Genomic DNA, 24,364 nt, shown 5'->3' with positions numbered 1-24,364 from the left:
AAGCCCCGAGAAGTCGCAGCGGGTGAGGGGCGCAGGCCAGGCTGCCCAGACCAGAGCTCCTCCGCTGCTCACCAGCCTGCCCAGGGCCGCCGTAATCAGAGATAATTGCCCAGGCTGTTATCTCCCTGCAGCCTGCGTCGTGCTGCCAAATACCTCTAATTGAATTGCTGTAATTTTTGCCCTTCCTAATGCGGTGGGTTGGCGAAGGGAAAATGACCCAGGGGAGGCGGCAGGGAGGGGGGGAGGGAGGTGGGGGCGGCTCTCGTCTCCCTCCCTCCCTCCCTCCCTCCCCACCCCCGGGCGCCCCTCCTGCCCGATCGCGCTGCAGCCCATAAAGCGCGGAGGGAGCGGGGGGCGGGCGTGTAGATCCGCGCCCGCGGGCATGCAGTGAGTGTCTGCCGGGGGGGACTGTCACAGCCCTGGGACCAGCTGCTCCGCCGCCAGCACCGGGCGAAACGCTGCGAGCGAGGGAGAGAGAGGCTGTTGCGCCCCGGCTCAAGGTACTCCCCTCCCCGCGTCTCGGCCTCTCTCCCAGTGGGAATTTGGGTGCCACACCCGTAACCGCAGCCGCCCTGCCCCACGGGAAGAAGGTTCACCCCCGCTTTCCCACCCGCGGCAGAGATGCTCACATGCCTTTGGGGAATCCGTCACTGGAAGGCGAAGTGATTAACTCAGAGCGTTTACCCTAGTACGGTTTCTTTCCAGATGCAGAGGTGCACTAGTTTCCTGTTTCTGTCTTTAATCCTTTGTGCCACCCTGTCAGAAACATTTGGACTGGTTTTCTCAGTAAGTACTAATTTCACTGTCGGAGGTCCTACCCGTTGGGCAGCATCCATGCCTCCCCTGGCAAGTAGCTCTAAAAGCCCTGTGCTGTGTTTACGTATAGGGGTTGTATGAGTTGCAGCACTCAAACGTTGTGGGCAGTCAGCAGGCTTTTAGTGAAGAGTTTGGGGCTTTTAGAGACTAGCTCCCTTGCCCTGAATAATATGACTAAAGGGAAAAAAAAAGAGGGTCTAGATTATGGGTGTCCCACCTGACTTGGGACAAGGTGGTGTACATATGGGCTGCTTTTATCAAGAGGCTGTCTTGTAAATGCAAGCGAAAAGAAAGTGCTGCTGTTTGCTAAGGTGGTTATCTGGTGATAACATAAACTTGGAGTACAAAATGCTAATTTCTACCTCCAAAGTGTTATTTGCAGTTTCACTTACATGGCATGAATATGTCACACCATATATATGTCAACAGCAAAGCTGTTGACTTAAATGGGGCAAGAATTCATGACTAACATTTGCTCCAATACTTTGGCTTTTTTTTTTTTCTCTCCAATATTTCTTGATCTCAAGCTTTCAGAAGTCCCTTTCTGCTAAGAGAATGTCCATTTGGGTGCTGTTTGCTTTGTCTTCAGAAAACACTGTGTATTTTGTGTAATAACATACTGGTTTTTTTTCTTTCTTTCAGGCAAAAGAAAAAAGGGGCTGGACTCTGAATAGTGCTGGTTACCTGCTTGGGCCACGTAAGTCAAGCATTTTTTTTTTTTCCTTATTTCAAAATGCAGAAAGGATGTGGCTTGGTTGGGTTTTTTGTAAACCAGCTTGCTGTAGTGTGCTACTCGCATTGCTAATGAATACAGTAGTTTTCTCTAAACCTGCAAGACTGAAGAAACTAATTTGTGAGAATGCTTCTTTACATATTTGTTACGTTCCTATTATAGAATTGTCTAAGACAGTAATGTTTTGGGTTGCTTTTTTTCCTAAAGCAGAGTTGTGCTGTAAGGCTTTATATCCAGAAGCATGTCTGGGCATTCTTTGTGATTCTGAACTGTAATTGTTTTATGACAAATGCTCCCTCCCTCCCCCCCCCCCATCCTCCTCAAAGTGTTACAAAATCTTACAGCATCCTAGATTCTGTCAAGGGAGGACAATGTATTTTGGATTCCACCTTTAAATCTAATTGAAAATGGCTCTGCTATCTGGCTTTATTATCCTATTTATTTAATTTTTTTTTAGCAATACAAATTAAAACAACGTGTAAACTCATGACTCTAAATATTAACAGTTCACTATGAAAAATATTTACTGTACAAGGTGTTTAAAACACAGGAATATGTTGGTTTATGAAGATGTGGAATCACAAGCGTAGATTATAAGAGAAGTGAAACCCAGTGCTAAGCTGTCTCAAGTATCTGGCCTTTTACTGTTATTTCTCGTTAATGTAACGACGTTGACTACCAAAGTTTCTCTATTTTCAGTCTCAGTAATACGTGGCAAATACTACAGAGATTTACTATCACTCTCTTAGTTCCTTTTAACTAATCTTAAGCATATGTATAAAAAAGACTAATGCATTTTAAACTTATTATCTAGGTCTGTAAATGTCTGGAAGTGTATTTGCCCCGAAGCAGATCTAACCGAATTGGCAAAGATACTGCGGGGAAATGTACTTGTCAAAGTGCCATTTGCCTAAGACTGGATAATAGGAATCATCCTTTGTTGCAGGTCGTATTGATCAGCTTTTACTGATAAAGGAAATGCCCATTGCAAGGGGGAGAGAAGAGGCACCAGGGGCATGTAAGATAGTTTTTGAAGGTTATTCATGTAGACTATCTGCTGTTTTCTTTTAAGTAAACTCATCAGCAACGCTTTCTAAAAAGAGAGGGAAAAGTAGCAAAACCAGCTTCCCAAACTGTACAGACTTACATTTTTCTTTACAACCTCCTCTGAATTCAGTAAGAGCATCAGCAAGCATGTAGTACTGGGCTGGGTCTGTAAATGATGTAAATCAACAGCACACATTTCATAAGAAAGGTTGTTTTGATTAGTGACATATCAATTGCTGCTTTGTCATTCTACACATCAAAAGTGCCCGTCACGATCTTTTCTTCAAAATCCATGGAAAGCAAACGATATAGTAAAAGTTGTTGCTAAGTCAATTAACTCCTCTGATTTTTAATTTATTTATCAGATGCAGTAGATAACCACAGATCTTTTAATGACAAACATGGTTTCACTGGTAAGCGTGAAATACAGCCTGATGAGGATGTTAAAGCAGGTAATGAAATTCTCAAAGCCAGTATTGTTGATTTGTTTTTTATGTCTAGTGATTTATTTACAGCTTTTGGATTAACTAACCACCTAGACACAAGGCTATCCCTGCACCTTAGGAAAATTGTAACAAGAAAGGAAGAAAAATCTGGACATTCAGCATGCTCTTGGTCATAGTTTAAAACATCTTGGTACCTAGGGAATCAAACCATGATTAAGCTGCTTTTAAAGTCTAATAGACTGTTTTACTTAGGATAAATCTAGTTCTCTCCTCTCATGTGTTCAAATAGGTACTTCAAATGTTATCCTAGACATTCAAGAGTTGACTCTTTTCAGTGAAGAAATGAGGTCATAAATGAATCTTTCAGTAAGGAAAACTATGGAAACTGGCAGATACTTCCAAATTTTTATTCTGATATTCCAGAGCTGAAAGCAGACCTTGGAACTGCATGGCAATGTTCATGTTGTAAAGAGTCTTCATTATTAAAAGAAGTACAAATATTTTCCATGTTGGATACCACAAAACTTCCTATATTTAAGCAAGAGGGGTTATCTTCACTAAAAGATCAAGAATCTGATTGGTGGGGTTTTAACACAGCAGACAGCTAAAGCAACTACAGAGCTGTTTGCCCACTTCCTTCCTTCCCCCCCCTTTCACTCCCCAGTGGGATGGGAATAGGATGGAAAAAACTCAACAAGGTTGTAGGATTAGATACAATTAGTTTATTAAGACAGAAAAGGTAGAGAATAATAATGATGATATAAGAGTATAAGAAACAAATGATGCACAGCACAATTGCTCACAAAATGCTGACTGATGCCTAGCTTGTTCCCAAGCTGCAGCCCTCCCTGGCCAATCTTCTTCAGCTGTTGTACTGAGCATGACATCATGTGATGTGTAATATCTCTTTGGCCAGTTGGGGTTGGCTGTACTGGTTGTGCTCCCTCCCAGTTCCTTGGGCACCTCCTGGGGAAGGTTCATGCCTGAATAGTCCTTGACTTGATTGCAAACACTGCTTAATACACTAATGTTTAGTTATTGCTACCAACATGACTCTCATCCTAAATCCAAGCAAAGTGCTACACAAGCTACTAAGAAGAAAATTAGCTCTATCCCAGCTGAAACCAGGACACTGGTCAACAATGAAGTCAAGTAAACATTGTGTTGAGGGTGCATGTATCAGAACTTAGCAAATGGCAGTGAAAAGGATGTAGCCTTGGTCTGGATTCATCATCCAGAATGGTCTCTGCATTATGTGTCTAGACTCCCTATATGAAGAGTAGCACTTGTAGGATTTAGTTCAGGATAAGCTGTAGAAACTTCTAGGAAAAAACCTGTTTCTCTTCCCTGAGGAACAACTAAATCTGCCGCAGACATCTAAAGTGATCTGGAATGAATCTCATCCTTGGACTGTCAGAGTGATCTGCTATGTTCCTCACTGCCACTGAAGAAAGCAGCACTATTGAATTAATCACAGTGCTAATGGGGGAAGACTAAGTCCCCAAGTGCCCTCAGGCTATTTTAAATCCACCCAGCACAACAGAAGTGTAGCTAATACTAAATAAATTTATAAATGAAGGGAATGTGCTTGATTTATAATTTCATGGGCATAATTACTTTGTCAATAGGAGACTAACCATGTGTTTCCTATGTGTTACATTCTCAGAATGACTGCTGGATATGTCTGGTACATAGTTACACAGTGAGGCTTTCCATTTGTGGTGGTTTGGCTTTGTTTAGTTTGGGGTTTTTTTTATTTTGGGGGTTTGGGGTGGGGTTTTTAAATTGTATTTAAGAAAGGGTAGAAAAAAAGGGGGGGTGGACCTACTTCTTCAAATATTAGTTTATTATATAATAATTAATAAATATATAATGTAAAAATATCTTGCCAGCTCGAAACAATGTGAAAGGAAAACAAAGCATTTGTAACCCAACAATGCAGCTCACGCTGCAGCATGTTGCCATGGGTGGACATCCCACCAGCTCCTTTGCAGGTATATGATCTGTAGGAGGTGTTGAACTCTTTTGCAAGGTATTGCTTTACCTCAAAATTACAAGCAAACCTAACCAAACCTGTCTAGGTGGGACCAGAAAGATACATAATTGCCTCTGTTATGGACCTCTTCAAAAGTTTTCTTTGAAGCTCATGTGTACTATAGAGTTCCTGTCCAAAGGAGATTTAAATACAAAAAGTTGATAGTCAGAATTGTTATTTTAATTGAAAATGAAGGATTTTTGAACTTTAAATTCTGCAGATTATTTACAGAAGTATGAGAATGGCAAATTAAGTATACATTATTACTGCAAAAGAAGTCATGCAAATGACTGCTTCCTCTCCTTGAAAGAATGCTGCAAAATTCACAAGCTCTTCAGATAACCTAGAAGAATTTGTAAGCTATATTATTAAAATAACACTTGATTTGGGGGTTGGAAAAAAGTGCACAATTAGGAAAATCTTTAAATTTCAAGGGCATAATTGTTTCTTTACTAGAATGCAAGTAATTGTCTGTGTAGAATAAAGGTCGACAGCAGACTAGATAGAAATACACATGTGCAATATGCTAGAGTCTAATACTGTGTTGATAATAAAATATAGGTCAATAAACTAGTAATATAATGATTAATCATAACAAACATCCATAAGTTAGGTGGGAATAAAAATGAAATTAAGGAACACTTCACACAATAGAAGTATTGTTAACGGAAGCAATAATTTACAGCAACAATATCTTTGTCAGGTCAAAGACGGAAGACAAGACTTTTTAGATGCAAATTTCTTAAATGTATTCTTAAATGCTGACTTTTTGTATGCTAGAAATCTCCATGTCCCTTAAAATTCCCTGTCAATACTCTTTATTTGTGCTACAGAACTTAGTCTGTCTTCTGACCCCTATGTCTAAGCCTAAGTCTTCTTTTTTGTCATGGAAGAACTTTCCCAGTATTCACTTGCAACCAAACTATCTTCTACTTTGGCAGGGGGCTTGGACTCAATGACCTCTTGAGGTCCCTTCCAACCCCTACAATTCTGTGATTAATCACTCCCTATGATAACATTAAGGAACAGTATTTTCAGTGATGTAGTAATGGACCAACAGTCAGATAGTGGCATCTCTCTCTGTTCTGTATGCAGAGAAGTAAAAATCTTAAGGAAATTGCCTACCATTTGTTCTCTAATGTAGAACAATTCTCCATTCTGTTGAGAAAAAACAAGGTATCTCACCCTCCCCCTTTTTTTTTGTTTTTGTTTTGAAGTGACACAGAAAGCATACTTCTGAAACTCCTAAAGTGCAATAATGAGGTCCCAGGGAGCTTGATAAATTGGGCAATTTTAAAAAGTATCGAAAGGCCTACTTTAACAAAATCAAAGAGGAGTGTATTGTATTAGATAAATATGCAAAAATGCACCTTTTCTGAGCTTTTTGTTAACCTCTCAGGCCTACCTAAGGACTACAAATCACTTCTATATTGCTTGAATGGCTTATTTGGCACAAATTCAGACTACATGAAGAACTTTTACTTGTTTTTCAGGTTTTTCTAGATGGATTTCTGATGAACTGGTTTGCTCAATTTCAGGCTAGTGGACACCATGGAGAGAGTTGAGAACAGTTGGTAACTCCCTTCTGTAACAGAACTCATAAGGCATTAAAGACCATGACCATTAAGGTGTGAAAGTAGCTCCTATGCAGCAATAGCATGCGTAGCTGGGCAATTTTGATTCTGAGAATTGCAGTTACCTACCTTAAAGTGGCTTTGTTCTTCCATGAAAGTAGGTTTTTCCATTAAGGATTTTTAGGGAGAAAGAAAATTCAGATAGCTTTTTTTCAGAGTACTCATAGTCCTAACCACAATGTCACATCCAGTAGAACTTTATGCCATGTTAATGTCAAGTAACAACCAATCTGTTTTGTAGGGGATCTGGGAAGACCACTGGCTGATGAAAACATTGTGCGCACAGTAATTGAATTTTTGACTTACTTGCATCTTAAAGGTTAGTGAATACCTTTCCAATCTGGCTCACTTTCTGCTGTGACATTTACTGAGGAGATAGGACATTCATGTAAAACTCTGCGGTAGATTTGAGCATGCAGGACTTCAAGTGGCAAGACTAAGGTAGGCAGGAGGAATTGTCAGCTCCATTTTAGTGCACTAGGAATAGGCATTCCTAAGTGCACTAAACTTAGGATTTAGGGAGCACAGGTAGTCCTGCTACACTGCAGGTCAATGACTGTCCAACATAGCAGGGTTCTAATGCCATTTGATTACTCCAGGCACTGGAAAAAATAACAATAGCTGCTGCTAAAAGTGTATGGACCCAGCTTTAGAGTACTTGGAAATAAACCAAATACTGTCTGTTTACATGGGAGTCAGTTAAAACAATTTAATAGCAAATGAAGACCTCAGTTTAATGTCAAGAATCATTGGTTGACATTCTGAAGTGCTTGTTATTGACTGAAGAAACACGTCTCCCTTTCAGCACGCATTCTACAGTGAAGTCACATCATAAAATTGTGACAACACTAAGCTGAACATGGCAAACAGCTCAAAATGCTGCTGGTAAAATACACCGTGGAGCCTCAAAACTGTGACAAGAATTGCAAAACTGAGCTTACAGCTGATTCTGTAAGTGATAAACTTAGTATAGCATCAGGTGAGGAAGAAATCTGTCTGCTTCAGAATTTTCATTAATTTCACTTAAACTCCTACCACACCAAAATTTAGGGCTTTCAAAAACCACTTCAGCCCTTCTAAAAATGTTCAAAACCATAGGCTATATTTGGGAAAAAAAACTGCAAATGTTTAAGGAAATCTCTGACAATTCAATAAATCTGTAACTACTAAATTCTTATCCTGTATACAACAAATTATGAGCAATTCTCTGTGTTGTGGAATAGTAACAAAGAACTGTGTTCCATTTGTATTTTAATTTCATTACTAAAAATTACTTTCAAGAAATCTGATAATTTTCTGTGTATCTAGGAAACAAAATTCTAGACCTTCTTGGTATCACTTTCTAAATGATTTGTGTCCAGCCAAGTGAAATAATTCTCACTACTGAAATTATGAATCCAGTACTTATTGAATCAACTTTGCATTTGAAGTAATACCTCTTTATGATTAGTACTAAGGGTCTGAGATGATTGATATATCTATTTAAAGTAGATTATTAGTGTATGTATTGACTACAGCCAAGGTAATAGCTTGTTTGTTGTACCACTGTGAAGAAGGAGGAGCCCTAAATGCTGCTATATGAGTGTAGGAAGTAAAGCCAGTACCTGGACATAACAGAAAGGGTGTGAAACCTGTTGAGCTCAACCATGCACTCTCTCATGAGTAGGCTAAGAGCTGATAAGTTGGGCAAGAAAATCAGATTGATCTCACAGAAATAGAAATGACTTCTTCCCTGGGTTGAATGAGCAATGAAGTCTGCGTTGTGACTCTAAGTAACAACTGCTTGTTTAGGATAGCTGTGCCAAGTAGCTGCTTTTATTAGAAAAGATTGTATTTTTCCTCATAAAAAAGGAATCTCCAGATTATATAAAACAGCTTTTCCCTGATACAGTTCTTATTCCCAGATTTCAAAAGAGACAGAATGTTATAATATTGTCCTTTAACAAAATTTATGGGTGAGACCTTGTGCAAACTCTTATCAGTACTACAGATTTAGGACATGAAAAAGACTTCATTATTGTAGAGATGCTTAAACATTTTTGCTGAAATTAAGCTTTACTATATTTAATATATTGGTTTAGATATGTTCTTTTGGGAGAAGGGGAAACTCCCACTTGTGAAATTCATATTGAGGGAATAGTTATTTAGATTAGAATACATTTCAATCTGAAAGATAAAGTGAATGTTTTGACTGCTAAGATGTATTTTGGCTATAACTAAAAGAGATCTCCAGCCCTTACTCTGGAAAATAGCTCCCTCCATCTTTAAAGGCTTCCCATATAGAGCAGGCTGTAGGATTGCAGCCATAAGGGGATAATATTAAAATTTTTGAGATGCTGGACAGCAGTATCAACTGACTTGATAAAATTGCTATAATTGTCATTCTGTCACTGCTGTTTTTAATAAGGTGAAATTATTGCAGTAACATATAAAGATTAAAAAAACCCACAGCTGTTTAAAAATTGAAATATGAAAATTTCAAGGATTTGTCTTAAGAGAAAATATATTTCTGAAATGGGATTTAATTGCTAAGATTAATATGCATACTTCTGTATGTGTTAATTATCTTTTTTCTTTTTTTTTTTTTTTTTTACAGAGGTGGGAGCACTTGACAAACTACCTTCACCAGAGGAAACAAACCAGTCTTGAAGTCTGCATTTTTATTTTAATGCAGTGTAGATTCAGGTTGAATTCTAAACAAAAGATCCAAATGAGCTGAAGATGAGAAGTATTGCTTGTGTTAAACAGCATTCTGCCCTCTGTTTGTTTGTTTGGGGTTTTTTTGTTTGCCTTTTTTTTTTCTTTCCTTTTTTTCCCTTCTCCTGTGATGTTACAGTGTAAAATTTTTCTGTAGGTAAATGATAAAATAAAAATAAAGAGCAACTACACTGTTTCATTTTGAAATTAAATACATACTGGCACACAATACATTGTATACAAAGCCCAATTTAAATTGGAAGATTACACTGTGAATTACAGTAAAATACAACAAGCATGCTAGATATTGGGTACTTAAGTGTACTGGGAAAAAGATAATGATTTTATCTGCTGCTGTATGATCTTTTTAGATCATGGATCCATCTGTACTTCTACACTTCATGAAAACCTTCATAGGAAAATATGAGTAAGAACAATTCATATCTCATAGGTGTGAAATAAAGTAATACTCATTTTAAGTTTCATATTATTTGCCTGTAACACCCCAGCCCCTTGACTGAAAACATACCTTCACGCAATACAAATTTAACTGTTTTGTACAAGTAATAGGTTTACACAAATCCTGTGTGTAGGATTCCTTTTCCTACATCATTAAGAATATTGGATCTGTACAGAAGAAACTCTCTTTAATGAAGAAGCTCTCCCAACCACTCCAAGATTAAAAAAACCCCAAATTATTTTATGAGGTGCTTAATCAGAATACAGTACTGGGAGCAGAACAGGAGGTCCATGCACAATAAACATCATCTCAAGAAGGAAGAAAGGTTTGAGAGAATACAGAATCTTAGAAAGGTTTTTCACATTTGCTCTCTGCATAATGCAATGAAAACTCATCCTTTCAAAATGCTGCTGTGCTCTAGAGTGCACAGGCTGACAGAAATTTTGCAGAACGTTACTGCATAATCTGCTTTTTGCTTTTAGGATGGCAGAATGTATTCTAGATGTCAAGCCATTAGTCCCTAATTTGAATCTACAAGGTTATCTCACCTTGTCAATCAGCCTGTGCTATTCCTCTGATAATCACATCAAATGTCTGGTGTTCACTTTCCAAGGTGTACAAAGTCCACTTAATCAGATCCAATGAGCTTTTGACCAAGCCCTTCAGACAATGTTTTACTGATTTTTCTTTTTTTTTTTTTTAATAGTAATAAAAAAGTATACACTCTAGTGTACGTGCTAGTAGTTCAATGTCATTTGGAAAATTTATGGGTTTCCAATAAATGTGAAAAGAGAATGAAATTGAACTTCTGTACATTTCTATAGTTCAGTAATTCCAAACTCTTATTTTCAACAGTAATGTCCACATTTCCCACCATAACTTGAATGCAGAGCTCACTTGGGTCAAGAGGCAGTCTTTCCATTGGCTTCCACAGACTTGGGTTCACTGACTGCTAAGAACTGGTATCCATTTGCATAACTCCATAACAAGCCCTCTTTCTATGGCAAAGCAGTTGAACCTATGATGAAATAATAATCTAAAGAAAAAAAAAGGCAATTTCAGCATTTATTTGCTTTTGAAACAGGGTAAGAAATTAAGTTTAAAATTAGAAAAGCTATTACTTACATGAAGTTAGCATACTGCCAGCTCATTAAGGTTGGTATGGTCTTGTTAGAATGCTTATTTGAAATTCTGAAATTTTAGATTATTTGAAAAACTGAAAAAGTCATAGGATCAAGTACCTTGCAAGATTTATGTTGCTGTCTAAGCAGGGAGGCCCCACAAGTTCTTGATCACTGTGTTGCCCCGATTATATACATAACAACCCCCAAGGACTATTATAATCTAAATACCAAAAGCAGTCCGCATACTTTCACTTAATTACTGCATTCAAACACACACACTCTCTGGCAATATTCCAAAATACAGAGGGAGATAAAATTTTCAAACTGTTTTGCCACCCTCTACAGCTCCTGTCTTTGCAAAAAAACAAAAGGTCAAAAGACAATGAAGGGATGTTCTGGATAAATTTCAGTAACACTATTATTGTATTTAAATCATGTCTTACATCACTACATCTCAGACCTAAAGCCTGAAACTATTTTGAACGGCATCTCCATAACCAGCCTCTCAGATAAACAGCTGATAAAAGATAGGCTTTAAACTACAATTTGAAAGGAATTAGTTCCATAGACTCACAAAAAGTTTGGGGTTGGAAGGGACCTTAAAGGTCATGCAGTTCCATGGATGATCAATGCTTTGATCAATGTTTTGTTTTTTTCAATCATCATTTGGTCAATGATGCCCTATTCCAACAGGGAGAAGAGACAATAAAAAGATGTGAGAAGTTTCAGTAGAAAATAATAATAATAATAATAATAATAATAATAATAATAATAATAATAATAATAATAATAATAATAATAATAATAATAATAATAATAATAATAATAATAATAATAATTTTAAAATCCCTATCCATTTCCTCCTCATTTCATTTATTTCCAGATTTGCATACATTGTATCCCACTTATGTGTGATGCTAGATGAAATGCATATCTGCACTATAAGCCAAAATTTAAAAAACCCACCAACAATAAAACTTCATTGCAATGTTTGCCAGTGATATGAATTTAGCTCTGACAATTAGCAGACAACTTGCACGATGCTGAGTGACTGGACAACAAAATGTCAGATGAAATTAAATGCTGGTGCAAGCAAAGTGATGTACACACAGAAAAACAACTCTGATTTTGCATACACATAATGATGGTCTAAATTATCTCCGGGAAAATAGCTTAGGCTCATTGCACACAGTCCTCTGAAAAGTGTCATTTTAAACCTCAGCAGCAGTTGGAAAGGCAAATGGAACGTTAGGAATTATATGAAAGCAGCCGAAACCAAATCGGAAAACACGACTAGGCCGCCATTCCCCACTTTGACACCAGCAGCAGTTCTGCTCAGCTCACTGCAAAAAAAAGCACCGTAGAACCAGAAAAGCTACAGAGAACAGTGACAAATATTTTCAGCAACAGGGAACAACTTTTATACACAGAGACACAAAATATACTGTGACTTTAGCTAGTAGAAGAGACCAGTAAGGAGTGAGATGTCTTAGATGTCGAGGTAAAAGTGCTTAGTGAACTCATTTCTTTTTGTAACCTGGCATTTAATGATTAACCTGATGAAGTGGAGAAGAAAGAAGCCCTTTTCCATGTATCTCACGATGAAATTGTGGTACTGACAGGCACAGGACACTGTAGAGCCATGGTTTGTGAAGGAAACAGTTATATTCATGAAAGAAGTCCTTCAAGGTCCAAATAAAACCACGACCTCAAAAAGTCTAATTAAATTGGGTTTTGGAACACATTAAGGACTTGTATGTAGATAAAACAACCAGCATTTGGTGTCAGTTTACAAAAGAAACTTGTGAGTTACATATTTTTGACTAAAAATTCTGCAGAAATGAATACTTACTACCTATATAACCAAAAATGTATTCTTTTACACAGAGCTCCACCTTTCAGGTAGTCTCAGTAAGACTTGTTTAAATGCAGATCAGTTCAGTGTAGAAGAGGAATTTTCCTGGTGACAGAGGGACATAAACCAGTCTATTCAGATTAGGAAGTCATTAGGCAGCTGACAGGATACATGTATTTTCCCACCTGTCTACTCCTGTAAAGGTCAGGCTGCAGAATTAGCATCGAAAACATGAGAGAGGTTTCAGAATTCCTAAGGATGTTTGAGGGGGCTTGATACTGGGGTGGACATAAATCTATTATCAAGTTTAATGTTACCACAGTTTAATGTTTAATGTTACCACAGTTAAAAAACTACAGTGCTTTTTTCCTGATTAACACACTAACTGGGTAAGGAAGCAGAGAAGCCCAGTGGGAGCCAGTTTCCAGGAGAGCCTGACAATTTCTTAGTGGGTGAAATAACACATCGATAACTCACAGGAAAAGCAAGGAAAGCATTTTTACATGACTTCAGAATACGCCTTATGAAAAAGCGACAAATCAGAAGTGGTTGCCAGGAACCACTTTGTAATTTGTCCAGGATATAAATTACCTCAGGAGATTTCCAAGGCAGATACGGAAATTAAAATTTAGAGCTGAATGTTATTAGCAGAACAAATTTTTCACTGTTTAATAAAACACACTGGGTGCAGTACATCTGACACTATGTTGCATTCTATTTTTTTAATAAATGTATGCAAATAATAATTCTGGTAACTTTGAGAAAATGCAGCACGACATGGACCAACCAGAGAAAACCACGATTCACAGATCGTTCTACTGCTCAGGATCAGTAGCTGGGTATACAAATGTCAGTTGATAAAATTTTTAACACCTCAGAGCACAGGGAATTTGTCAATTCACATGCAACCCTCAGCGCCTCCCAGAAACATGCTTTCAAAGCCAGAGTTGAGCTGAAGGTGAGAATTATTTTATCTCCTTGCTTATAAAGCACTATATTATTCCCAAATGCTTGACCAAATTCCCTTGAGATTCAACTTGTGCAAGTTCCATCATCTGTGATATTTCTAACTGAATTCATCTCCACAGATTTTCCACTAATTAAGTACATATAAATCATACAGCCGTTCTGTGTGCTGGGAGACACGAGTCTCATGTGGAATGTCTGTCTGAGTGGAAATTCTAAAATACCATAATATAATCTAGACTCAAATCAGCATTAAATGTTACCATTCAGTTTTCAAAAAGTTTTTTGGTTTGTTTTGTGGGTTTGTTTTTTTTTTTTTTCTTTTGGTAGTTTCTCATATAAATGTAGACTATTTACCAATTAAAAATGCTTGAAAAATTAATTCCGAATGGATTGCTTCTGTAGTTCCCCCTTCAGAATGCTTGTAAGATCATACATTTTCTTGAAATGACTGTATTTCATTAAAAATACTTGTATCAGAAAATTACTGATCTGATCTATGAACATCTTGGCTACTGTTTATATTTATCAATATCAAAGGTGGCATTTCTTGGCAAGATTTAAAACTGAGGCTCTGATCCTTTACATCGAGGTAAGTTCCTGTGTCCTATCTGTAGCATGACTACTCTTTGGTTACACCCGGCTTCCCTAGAAGAGAGAAACTTCTCTCTGCAGTTTCATAGGGTTGTCACTAGGAATCATTAGCTTTCTGGTGGTTTTCCCATCTGCTGTTCTCTGCAGATATTAAAACTCTACTCAAAGTAGTCTCCAAAGATTTGCATGAGAATTTTATGACCCTCTTCTGCAAATCAGTGTTTGGGGACACTTATGTTGGGTAACTTCTTTTAGAGGTCTTCAGGGGAACGTCAGGCTCTTGAATTAGAGAGGGCAATTCTGCTAAGCGAAGGTCTGTACCACCTTCTGCTCACTGACAGACCTGGCTCTCGATCCAGAGTAACCTTTTAAATGAGGTGTTTTGGTTTGTTTCACATCAAGCAGAATGAATCCAGGCTCTAAGAACCGGTAGGAGCAGACAGGAAAAATAGCCATGTTTTTACAGCTAAGTGTTACATTTTTGAACCACTTTTCAAAACACAGTTTTGCAAATCGTGCCTGCTTGGCTTTCATGCTGGTTACCTACTTAGTCACTGTTTAAAAATACATCTCTTCAAAGATAACATATGAGGGCCAAATCCTGACCTATGAAACTCAGTGTAGGGCTACTGATTTCCTTGAGAGGAGATCTATTTATATCAGCTAAGAGATGACATTATCCAGTGGAACAAAAATGTCATTTAAACAAATCTCAGATGCTGAATATAATTTTAGAAGTAGAAGCTATGATCACCCTCATTGCATTAGCAATATTCCTCCTTCCCACCTGGTGCAAAGTCCATTGTCCATTGAGTCTTTCTGTCACCTTGGGCCTTCAGAACTATCTACTGACACTAGCCATTAAAGAAATTATACTGTGTCTGTGTGCTATTTAGAAACATCCCCATATCTGTAAAATCTCAATTAATTTTATATAGCTCAAACTATATAGTACCTTTTTCCCCGCCCCCAAAGATATTTACCTTTACCATTTACCTTTTGGTCCATTTTTGCTTGAATTCCTTTTCCAGCACACATTATAGACAGCATTTTATCTCTCACCACAGCCCTCAAATATGTTTCCAAAAATCATTTTGATTAAACATAATAGTTTTGTTGTGTTAATCATTATTTTGGTATTCTTATCCCCACTCTAGCTATCTATTAGCATTAAAACACAGTAATTACCAATAATTTATATTTGTGACAGTGTTGACAAGCAAGATATTCTTGGCTGGCAAAGGGAAAGCAGATGCAACACATTTTTATCTTCTATGATCTGTAGTAGCTATTACACATATGTATTATTCTTTGCCTCAGCCAAATAGAAAGGATGTTTTATTTTGTGGCAAAAAAAAAAAAAATAAAGCTTTTATAATACACTACCTTTTGTGTACTCAGAGTGGAATCACAGCTGTGCAGAGATATATTTTCAAAAGAATCAAAGCAGTAAAGTATTCTAGTCCTCTATTTCCAAAAGTGACTTAAGGACAGGGATTTATTAGGCATTAATTTATTTTGAGATGTAGAAACACACTTGACTGGGTTTACAGGAGAATGCAAGGAGTCCAGTGTTTAAATAGCAACAACATTTGAAATTTTAATTATTTATACGCAACCTGAGCCATGATTAAAGCAGGAACTTGTACGCACTTATAAATCCAATTTGATACTAATCTGAGTCTTAAGATGCCAAAATACAATCAAAACCTAACAGTCTTAACTTCTGCTATCAAAAGTTGGTCTTTGGTACCTTTGGTTTAGATATATCTAAGCAAAAATGTGACATTAGTGAGCAAATAAAATGATCTCACTAACACCTCGAAGCCAAAAAACCCGATAGCAAAATGTCAATGTCAATACATAGCAACGTTGTAATTATGAGCTCTGGGCCCACAGGCAATGTGGGCCGTATCTTTTGCTTATGCAACAGGGAACACTGGCAGGTACAGTCAGCCAAGTGTGCATATGCTACACACTGCCTGGGTTCCTGCAGTAAAACCTGACACAGGGGCTCAGCCGGATGGAGTTTAAGATGCAGATGTCACCTACATTTCCTGAGACATTGTAAGCATTAAAATTGTGCTAGAAATTGGGATTTCCATTCTCCTGATGAAAACTGTACCCTTATGCTATGCAATCGAAATTTTTCAGAACCTCTAATGTAGTTGAGAATTAAAAACACTAAAGCTACATGAAAACTTAAACCAGTAGCTTGTGCGAGGAAAGAACTTCCTTCAGAAAAAGGAGAAGATATGCATACAAATGAACACTTACCATACATTCATATTCTGACAAAAGACAGAAAGCCCTACACACACAACCCTGCCAGTCTGAACCTTTCATCTCTACCTGGTATCATGGAACTTCAGAGAATCACACACTCACAGAATGGTTTGGGTTGGTGCAACGCCCACTGCCATGGGCAGGGGCACTGTCCACTAGACCTGGTTCCTCAAAGACCCATCCAACCTGGCCTTGAACAGTGTCAGGGAGGGGACATCTACAGTCTCTCTGGGCAACCTGCGCCAGTGTTTCAGCACTTTCACTGTAAAAAGAATTCTTCCTTTTATCTAGTCTGAATCTACCCTATTCTAGTCTAAAACCATTACTACTTGTCCTATCACTACTTGCACTTATGAAAAGTCCCTCTCCAGCTTTCCTGTAGGCCCTTTTTTCATACTGGAAGGCTGCTATAAGGTCTCCCTGGAGCCTTCTCTTCTCCAGGCTGAACAAGCCCAACTCTCTCAGCCTGTCTTCATAGTGGAGAGGTGCTCCAGCCCTCTGATCATCTTCGTGGCCCTCCTCTGGACTCCAACAGCTCAATATCTTTCTTGTACTGGGGACTCTAAAACTGGATGCAGTACTCTGGGTGGGGTCTCACAACAGCAGAGGGGGAGAATCACCTTCCTCAGCCTGCCAGTTACACCTCTTCCTTTCCTAGCTTCCTAGTGCCACTTCCCAGCAAAATCACAATCAGAGGGGTCACATAACATATTGTCATAGGATAATTTTCTGTTCAGTTGTTCCAGCCCTGAAGCAATATTAGCAATTAGGGTTCTAATTCAGTTGATGGACAGGAAAGAAATGCAAGAAGTCATCTACATTATTCTCTCGTTCACAGTAGATCAGCTATTCATAAACTGTATCTGAAAAGAACTTGGTTTTTAATACTTCCAATGTTAAAGTCTCCACAATCCCACAAAACAACTAGTTAATTAGTGCTTCACTGTCCATTACTGTTAAAAAGCATTTTCTGACACAGAACTGAAATATTCTTTCTGCCTCTTTTTTAAAGTACTTGTTTTATAGACCATATGTGGTGGTTTGGCCCTGGCTAGAGGCCAAATGCCCACCAAAGCTGCTCGCTCACTCCCCTTTTCAGCTGAAAAGGTGAGAAAATATATATCAGGAGGCTTAGGACTCAAGGTAAGGACAGAGGGATCACTCTCCAATTAGTGCAATGGGCAAAACAGACTCAGCACAGAATAAAAGAAAGAAAAGTGATTTATTACACTACAACTACACACCCAGTGAACCAGAGTCAGGTAATGAGAAGCATGGCCAGGTCTTAAAGCACCTTTCCCCCACCCCTCCCTTCTTAGCAGACTTAAACTTCATCACTATTTTAATCCCTTCTTACCACCCACCATGGCACAGGGAAAGGCAGGGAATGGGGAATGGGGGTTTTCAGTCTGTTCCTTCTGGGTTGTCTTCCATCTTAGCTGGGGGGGGTGCATTCCACACACACCCCCTTCCCCTGCGGCACTTTGGGGTCCCACCCATGCAAGACAGTCGTATCCACAAACTTCTCCAGCATAAGTCCTCTCTATCAGGGAGTCATCTCCTCACCACAGGCCTCTCAGCAGGACTTCCTTCCATGGGTGCTGATGTTCGGGCCCAGACTCCCCCAGCCTGGTCCCCCGCAAAGTCACAAGTCCCCCTGGCAAACCTGCTGAGGCGTGGATCAAGCTCTTCAAAGGCCGTAGATACCTCTGCTCCTCGTCCTTATCCATGGGCTGCAAGGGGACATCCACTGCACCATGGTCTTCTCCACGGGCTGTGGGGGAGACTCTCTTTCTGGCACCCGGAGTGCCTTGTTCTTCCCCCACCCCCTTCTCCTTTGGGCCTGGCCTTGGTGTCCGCACAGCTTGTTACATCTTCTCACTCCCTTCTCTGGTGGCAAAATGAGTCTGCCTGCAGGTTTTTTTGTCCTCTATGTGATTTGCAGAGGCGCTGTGACCATCGCAATTTGGCTTGGCCCTTGTCAACAGCAACTTTGGCCTTGAAATTACCGATATTTATAGTCTGGGGCTTGCAGAGAGCTTCTAGCTGCCACTTGCAGAAGCCATCTCGGCAGCACAACCATGCAAAACTGTGACAACATAAATTTGGGAATTTTCCCTTTCCTGTTAGTAAGTTTCAAGCCAGTTAATTCCTCTCTCACAACCCTTTTGCATTCTTTTCCTAAAGGCAAACAACCACAACTTGCTAAGCTTTGAGGAAAACATGGTGAGATTTTCCAGAAGAAAAAAATTCAAGTATTTGCAGGATCGAGGTTTATAGCTTTTTTGCTTTTGGTTTTAATTTAAAAATAATAGGCAGAACATATCATAGAATCACAGAATCATTAAGTTAGAAAAGACCTTTGAGATCATCAAGTCCAACTGCACCTGTCCTCTACTAAACCATATCCTTAAGTACCTCATCTACCCATTTTTTAAATACGTCCAGGATCGGTGACTCAACCACCTCTCTGGCTGCCTGTTCCAATGCCCAATAACCCTTTCAGTGAAGAACTTTTTCCCAGTGTCCAATCTGAACCTGCCCTGGTGCAGCTTGAGTCCATTCCCTCTCATCCTATCACCTGTCCCTTGGGCAAAGAAACCAAAGCCCACCTCTCTACAACCTCTTTTCAGGTAATCATAGGCCTCCCCTCAGTCTCCTCCAGGCTGAACAACCCCAGTTCCCTCAGCCGCTCCTCATAAGATTTGCTCTCCAGCCCCTTCTCTGGACACGCTCCAGAACCTCGATGTCTTTCTTGTAGTGGGGGGCCCAAAACTGAACACGGTATTCGAGGTGCGATGCTAGAGTTGTTTGTTCTCAGTGCTTTAGTTCTATAATTTTTGTGCATCCAGGTGGAAGCAAAGGACAGCTAAAGCAGGGGAAGCTCTAGATGGCCACACGGTGGTGGTAGTGCTCTACAGGAAAAACCTCAAGGGTGTTTTAACAGAGCAGGGTTAAGTCAGTCCAAACGGCTGATTTACCTGGGATTGTAATTATCAATCAAGAACAGTACTGCCTTTAGAAATGGAGAACTGAAAACAACTAATAAAACAGCTGTGTTAGCTACCAGAGAGAAACACGGTTGATGAGTGATACATACCTGCTGGAAATTGTCATCAAAAAATGTCCCTGTGCTTGCAAGACAAAATTTAAGAACACCACTGGAGTAAAATCAGGTGCTAAAAACTACAAGAGCCTTGTGCAGTGGTTGTCTGGATGCTTTACCTATGCTTAAACGAGAAATAACAGGGAAAAAAACACTTCTAAGTTTTACACGATGAACAGCGAAGATCGCAGAGTTTCCCTCTTTGGAAAAGCATCCTGTCAAGAAGAAACAGGGCAGCTGCCAAAGTCTATCTTTCTGTTAGTGCAAACCTCACACTGCAGATAAGCTTTCTTGTAAACATGTCATCAAGTGACTGCATGAGAATGTCTCCTTTATTTTAGTTATTTAAGGGAGATATATTGCTAGTCAGAAGACCAGCTTAAACACAGAAAAATAAGTTACATACAGAAAAATTAAAATTATTCTTTTTCTGGGTTTGAAAAGAGTCACCCTAAGTGACTGTGATCATTGTTAATATTTTGATGGTTACAACAGCCTGGAGCTGTAAATGCCGATATCACTTTGGGGGCAACTGCCCATCCAGAGTTAGGCTCCTTTGAATGGCCAGTGTAAAATCTTGTGTGTGGGGCTTTGGAGGTCACTGCTAGAGGTGCTACAAAGGAAGAAATAACTGCTCAGGGATATACAGCTCCCTGGGCTGTGTGGAAGCAAGATTTCAACAGAGAAATTCCAGCAGTGTATTTAATTAGAAAAACCAACAAGTGTGGTACATGGCAGAGAGCAGTCACAACCCTCCAAAGTGGTTAGTGAGCATTGTCTGGGAAGGAAAGTGAAAACATGTAGTTACTTTCTGCTTGTGATTCTCATTCCTTGGTCAGCTACAGGCAACCAGATCTTATTTAGAGCCAAACATCATCCTATAAAGTATCGAGCCAACTCATCTACACAGCTCTGAGATCCCTCTCTTTTTTGTGAGCAGAGCCAAAATTTCCAGGCTGCAGATTTTCTGTAGAATGTAGAGAGATGAAAAAATTTCCAGAAGATGGAGGTGTGTTCTGTTCATGTGGAGTAAAGACTACAACACATGCAAAATAACACTTCATTTCTAATTCTGCAGCTCAGCAATTATTATGGGGGGAAACACTTATTACAAGGTTTTCTGACTATAAGGTGATACATGAAAAACAGTCTTGCAGTTTAAAAATTATTTCAGATCAGTGGAAGCAACCATATGGGAACTTGCATCTGTAATTCTCCCATTCCACTCAAACACTGCTGGTCATGGCAGACTTTACAGTAAACAGTATTCTACATAGGCTGTTCTGTGTGAAACAAAAGCAAAGTCATTAATTTAGATTTTACCAGAGTGAATCATTCATCACTTCTGAGTCCAGAGTTGGAAATCATCCCCTAAAAAGTCAAGGCAATACTTGCACAATTAAGAGATTACTTCTGCTAAAAGTATCAGAATCATGCTTTCTATCTTTGACCAAACAAAGTAGAAGGATCATACCAATTCTCTGTGATAATTATATGATTGTATCATGTGAGTAATAGTTCACTCATCTTCTAGTTATCCAATTCACGCACTTTTCACCTAAGGACTCAACTCATAAATCACTCCCTATTCATAAGGGGAGTTCACTTCGGTCTGAAGTGAACTATATAATGATGTGATTTGGGTGCTTGTCATCTCTTCAGAAGGTAGCAGGTCAGTGGAAAAAAAATAATCACACTGCCTTGGCCCACAGCAATTTCCTTTTGTCTGGGTACAAAGAGATTCTCACTTAAGCTTATAACAGGAAAGCAGCTAGTATACTTTTTTTACAAGACTTGCTTTCTTTTTTCCCCCCCTTTTCTTCTCAAAAATAGCTGACATACACTGTTTCTCTTCAGTAGCATTTTTCTCTTTAAGATATAATTGTCATTCTGCAATTTATTTTGTTTCCCTTCTCCTGACCTCACCAACCCATTTTAAGGTCTTGGCTTTAACTGCTCTAAGGTTTACAATCCTTCTACCTGGACCAAAGGTAACAATGAAGTGGCCTTTCAGCAGGTGAACAGGGAGAAACTAGGTTACCTACAGGGTGTCCAATGCTTGGATTTGAACTCAATGACAGATTCTCGAAACAATGGACTCTAATTCTCACCAGAGCCAATGGCAGCAAGAATAAACAGCTTTTAGGTAGGCCAAGGCAGAGCCAGACATTAGTACCAGGCAAAGAACATGTGGAATTGCACAGCAAGGTTAAACCTCTTGGCGCTCCAAGCTCAGACCTTGACTACTGCTGGCAATCAGCTTATATACACCCCTTTTCCACACAGCGAAGTACCAGATGCTTGGTAATGAGAGGGATTGTTTCCTAGCATATGGAGACACTGTCAGGGTAATTAAGTCTTCAGTATTGCCATGTTGCAAGATTACTCACTTTCCAGCAGGCCTATGACAGGGAGCAACAAGAGCAGGTGAAGCCTCAAGGGAAACCAACTGGGAGCTAAAGTTGACAAGAAGGCAGGCAGTGGCAGGGTCCTCACTGAAAAGGGCTCAGTCCCACAGTCTCTGGGCAAGAAGGGCAGGGACAGGGATGGTAACCAGGTCCAGCCAGCAGTCCACATTATGAGACAAGCTCAGGGAGATGAAGCAGGTCTGAGATCAAGCCAGGAAGTCCAGTTCACACGTCAAAGTCAAGCTCTGTATCACCAGGCACAGGAACGGCTCAAACACAGATCAGGCAAGGACCATGTGTGAAAGATTTAGCTTAAAACCTACTCCTGTGCAAAGAGTACCTGTACCATGTTGTCATGGTTCAGCCCCAGCTGCAGCTGAGCACCAGGGCCAGCTCGCTCATCCCTTCCCTGGTTGGATGGGGAAACAAAGGCAAACCTTGTGGGTTTGGGTAAGAACAGTTTACTGAGGCAGCACAGGGAGAGGGAAAGAACAACAGCACTGAGAATACAATATGCAAACCTGGTGATGCACAATGCAGTTTCTCACCAAAAACTGTACAGCTCCATACACGAAACTGGACCATCCCTGAGTCACACCACCCCTCCCCAGCTAGTCCCCTTTTATACTGAGCATGACGTCATATGGTATGGAATACACCTTTGGTCAGCTTGGGTCACCTGTCCTGGCTGTGACCCCTCTCAGCTTCTGGTGAGAATTAACCTGTCCTAGCTGAACTCAGGATGCATATTTAACCTGCCTTCAGCTCAGATCTGCAGGGAGGGTGGAGGCGGCGCACTCTGAGCTGCAGCCCTCTGAAAGGTCTTGACCTCCTGCTGTACTACAGGTCTGTCTGCACTCTGCAATGAAGTGCTGTCAGAGACATCTGTTCCTCACACACAAATTGGCTGTGCTTGTCAGCCCAAGGACTTCAACATGCTAATGGGCAGGAAGAATTGATTAGCTGTGCCCCCAGGAATCAGTGCTGTACACAGATGAATGCAGAGCCTAGATGGACAATACTCAAGACAGGCTACCTGGAAAAGGTTAAACCTAGCAACGGCTCCTCAGAGTTCATTCTTGACATGACACTTCTGACAGAGATTAAAGGGGTTGTGGGCACCTTCCATTCTTTCCTTACAAAAGCATATGCTGCATAGGCAAATGCCACATCTTTATTCTGCACGGTGAATACATTTGGTATTGTGTTGCATTATTAGTGTTATTAGAGTTCTTATTGTCCTGAATGGTCATCACAATACAGATGTTCTGAAACAGCTAGTTCACAGAAACCAATTTAAAAAGTTACATCTTTCCTTGTCATAACTCATCTGATGTTTCTTTTGTATTAATTATAGAAAGATAATAAAAATCCTTTCAATCCAGCATTAAGAGTTTCTAAAGAGGATGAAACTGAACACAGTGGAAAAGAATTTGTGAGTGGATACCTGGGAAAATCCTGCCAAACGCTTTTAACTATCAGGCTAGTATTAATGCATGGAGTGGATTAAGTTTTTAATAAATTATCAAATTTATGACTGAAATGACATTATGGGACTATAAAAAATACAAACCCAATGAGCCACATGAGTGTGATCTCTCTATTTCCTTTTCTCTCTTGTTCTTATAAATGTTTCAATACTTTCCCAGTTTCTGTTTGCTTCTACCATAAATATAACATTTACCAGATCATTTGGTGTAATTTCACCTTAATTTGCCCTGAGGGAATCATGAACCTGCTACAGCTTCCTGGGCTATCCAGGTTGGGCCCTGGCAATGAGGAAATGGAATGTGTAAGAGAAGTTCAGATTGGACATTAGGAAAAGGTGCTTCACTGATAACATGGTTGGTCACTGGAAAAGGTTTCTTAGGGAAGTGATCACGGCACCAAGCCTGACAGAGTTCCAGGATCGTCTGGGTGATGGTCTTAGTCATATACTTTCATTTTAGGTAGTCTTGTGAGGAGCAAAAATTTGGGCTTGATGATCCTTATGGATCCCTTTCAACTGCAGATATTCTATGATTCTAGAATACTGTCACTGATTGGCTCAGTTTTGGCCAGTGGCAAGCCCATCTTGAACCCGACTCAAACTCACTCTGACATGGGGACATCATCTGGTGTCTTTTCACCTCTACAGAATGCCCCCCTCCACCTCAA

General features: G+C 39.6%; 1 protein-coding gene across 2 annotated transcripts; it reads left to right on the top strand.

Annotated features, from left to right (window-relative positions):
- Positions 1-705: 705 nt before the first annotated feature.
- GAL (galanin and GMAP prepropeptide) lies at positions 706-9,360 on the top strand (the record flags this gene model as incomplete). Of its 2 annotated transcripts, XM_084264104.1 has the most annotated exons (6): positions 706-786; positions 1,459-1,513; positions 2,496-2,567; positions 2,962-3,048; positions 6,953-7,030; positions 9,308-9,360. In XM_084264104.1, 6 exons carry the CDS (start codon positions 706-708, stop codon positions 9,358-9,360), a joined length of 426 nt encoding a protein of 141 aa, XP_084120230.1. The 2 variants fall into 2 exon arrangements, with proteins under 2 accessions (XP_084120230.1, XP_084120231.1); XM_084264105.1 differs by lacking the exon at positions 2,496-2,567.
- Positions 9,361-24,364: the final 15,004 nt, after the last annotated feature.

The sequence above is a fragment of the Gallinula chloropus genome (assembly GCF_964237585.1).
Source record: "Gallinula chloropus genome assembly, chromosome: 4".
NCBI lineage: Eukaryota > Metazoa > Chordata > Aves > Gruiformes > Rallidae > Gallinula > Gallinula chloropus.
The sequence above is the reverse complement of the archived record's forward strand: the minus strand, read 5'-3'. Positions and strand labels throughout refer to the sequence as shown.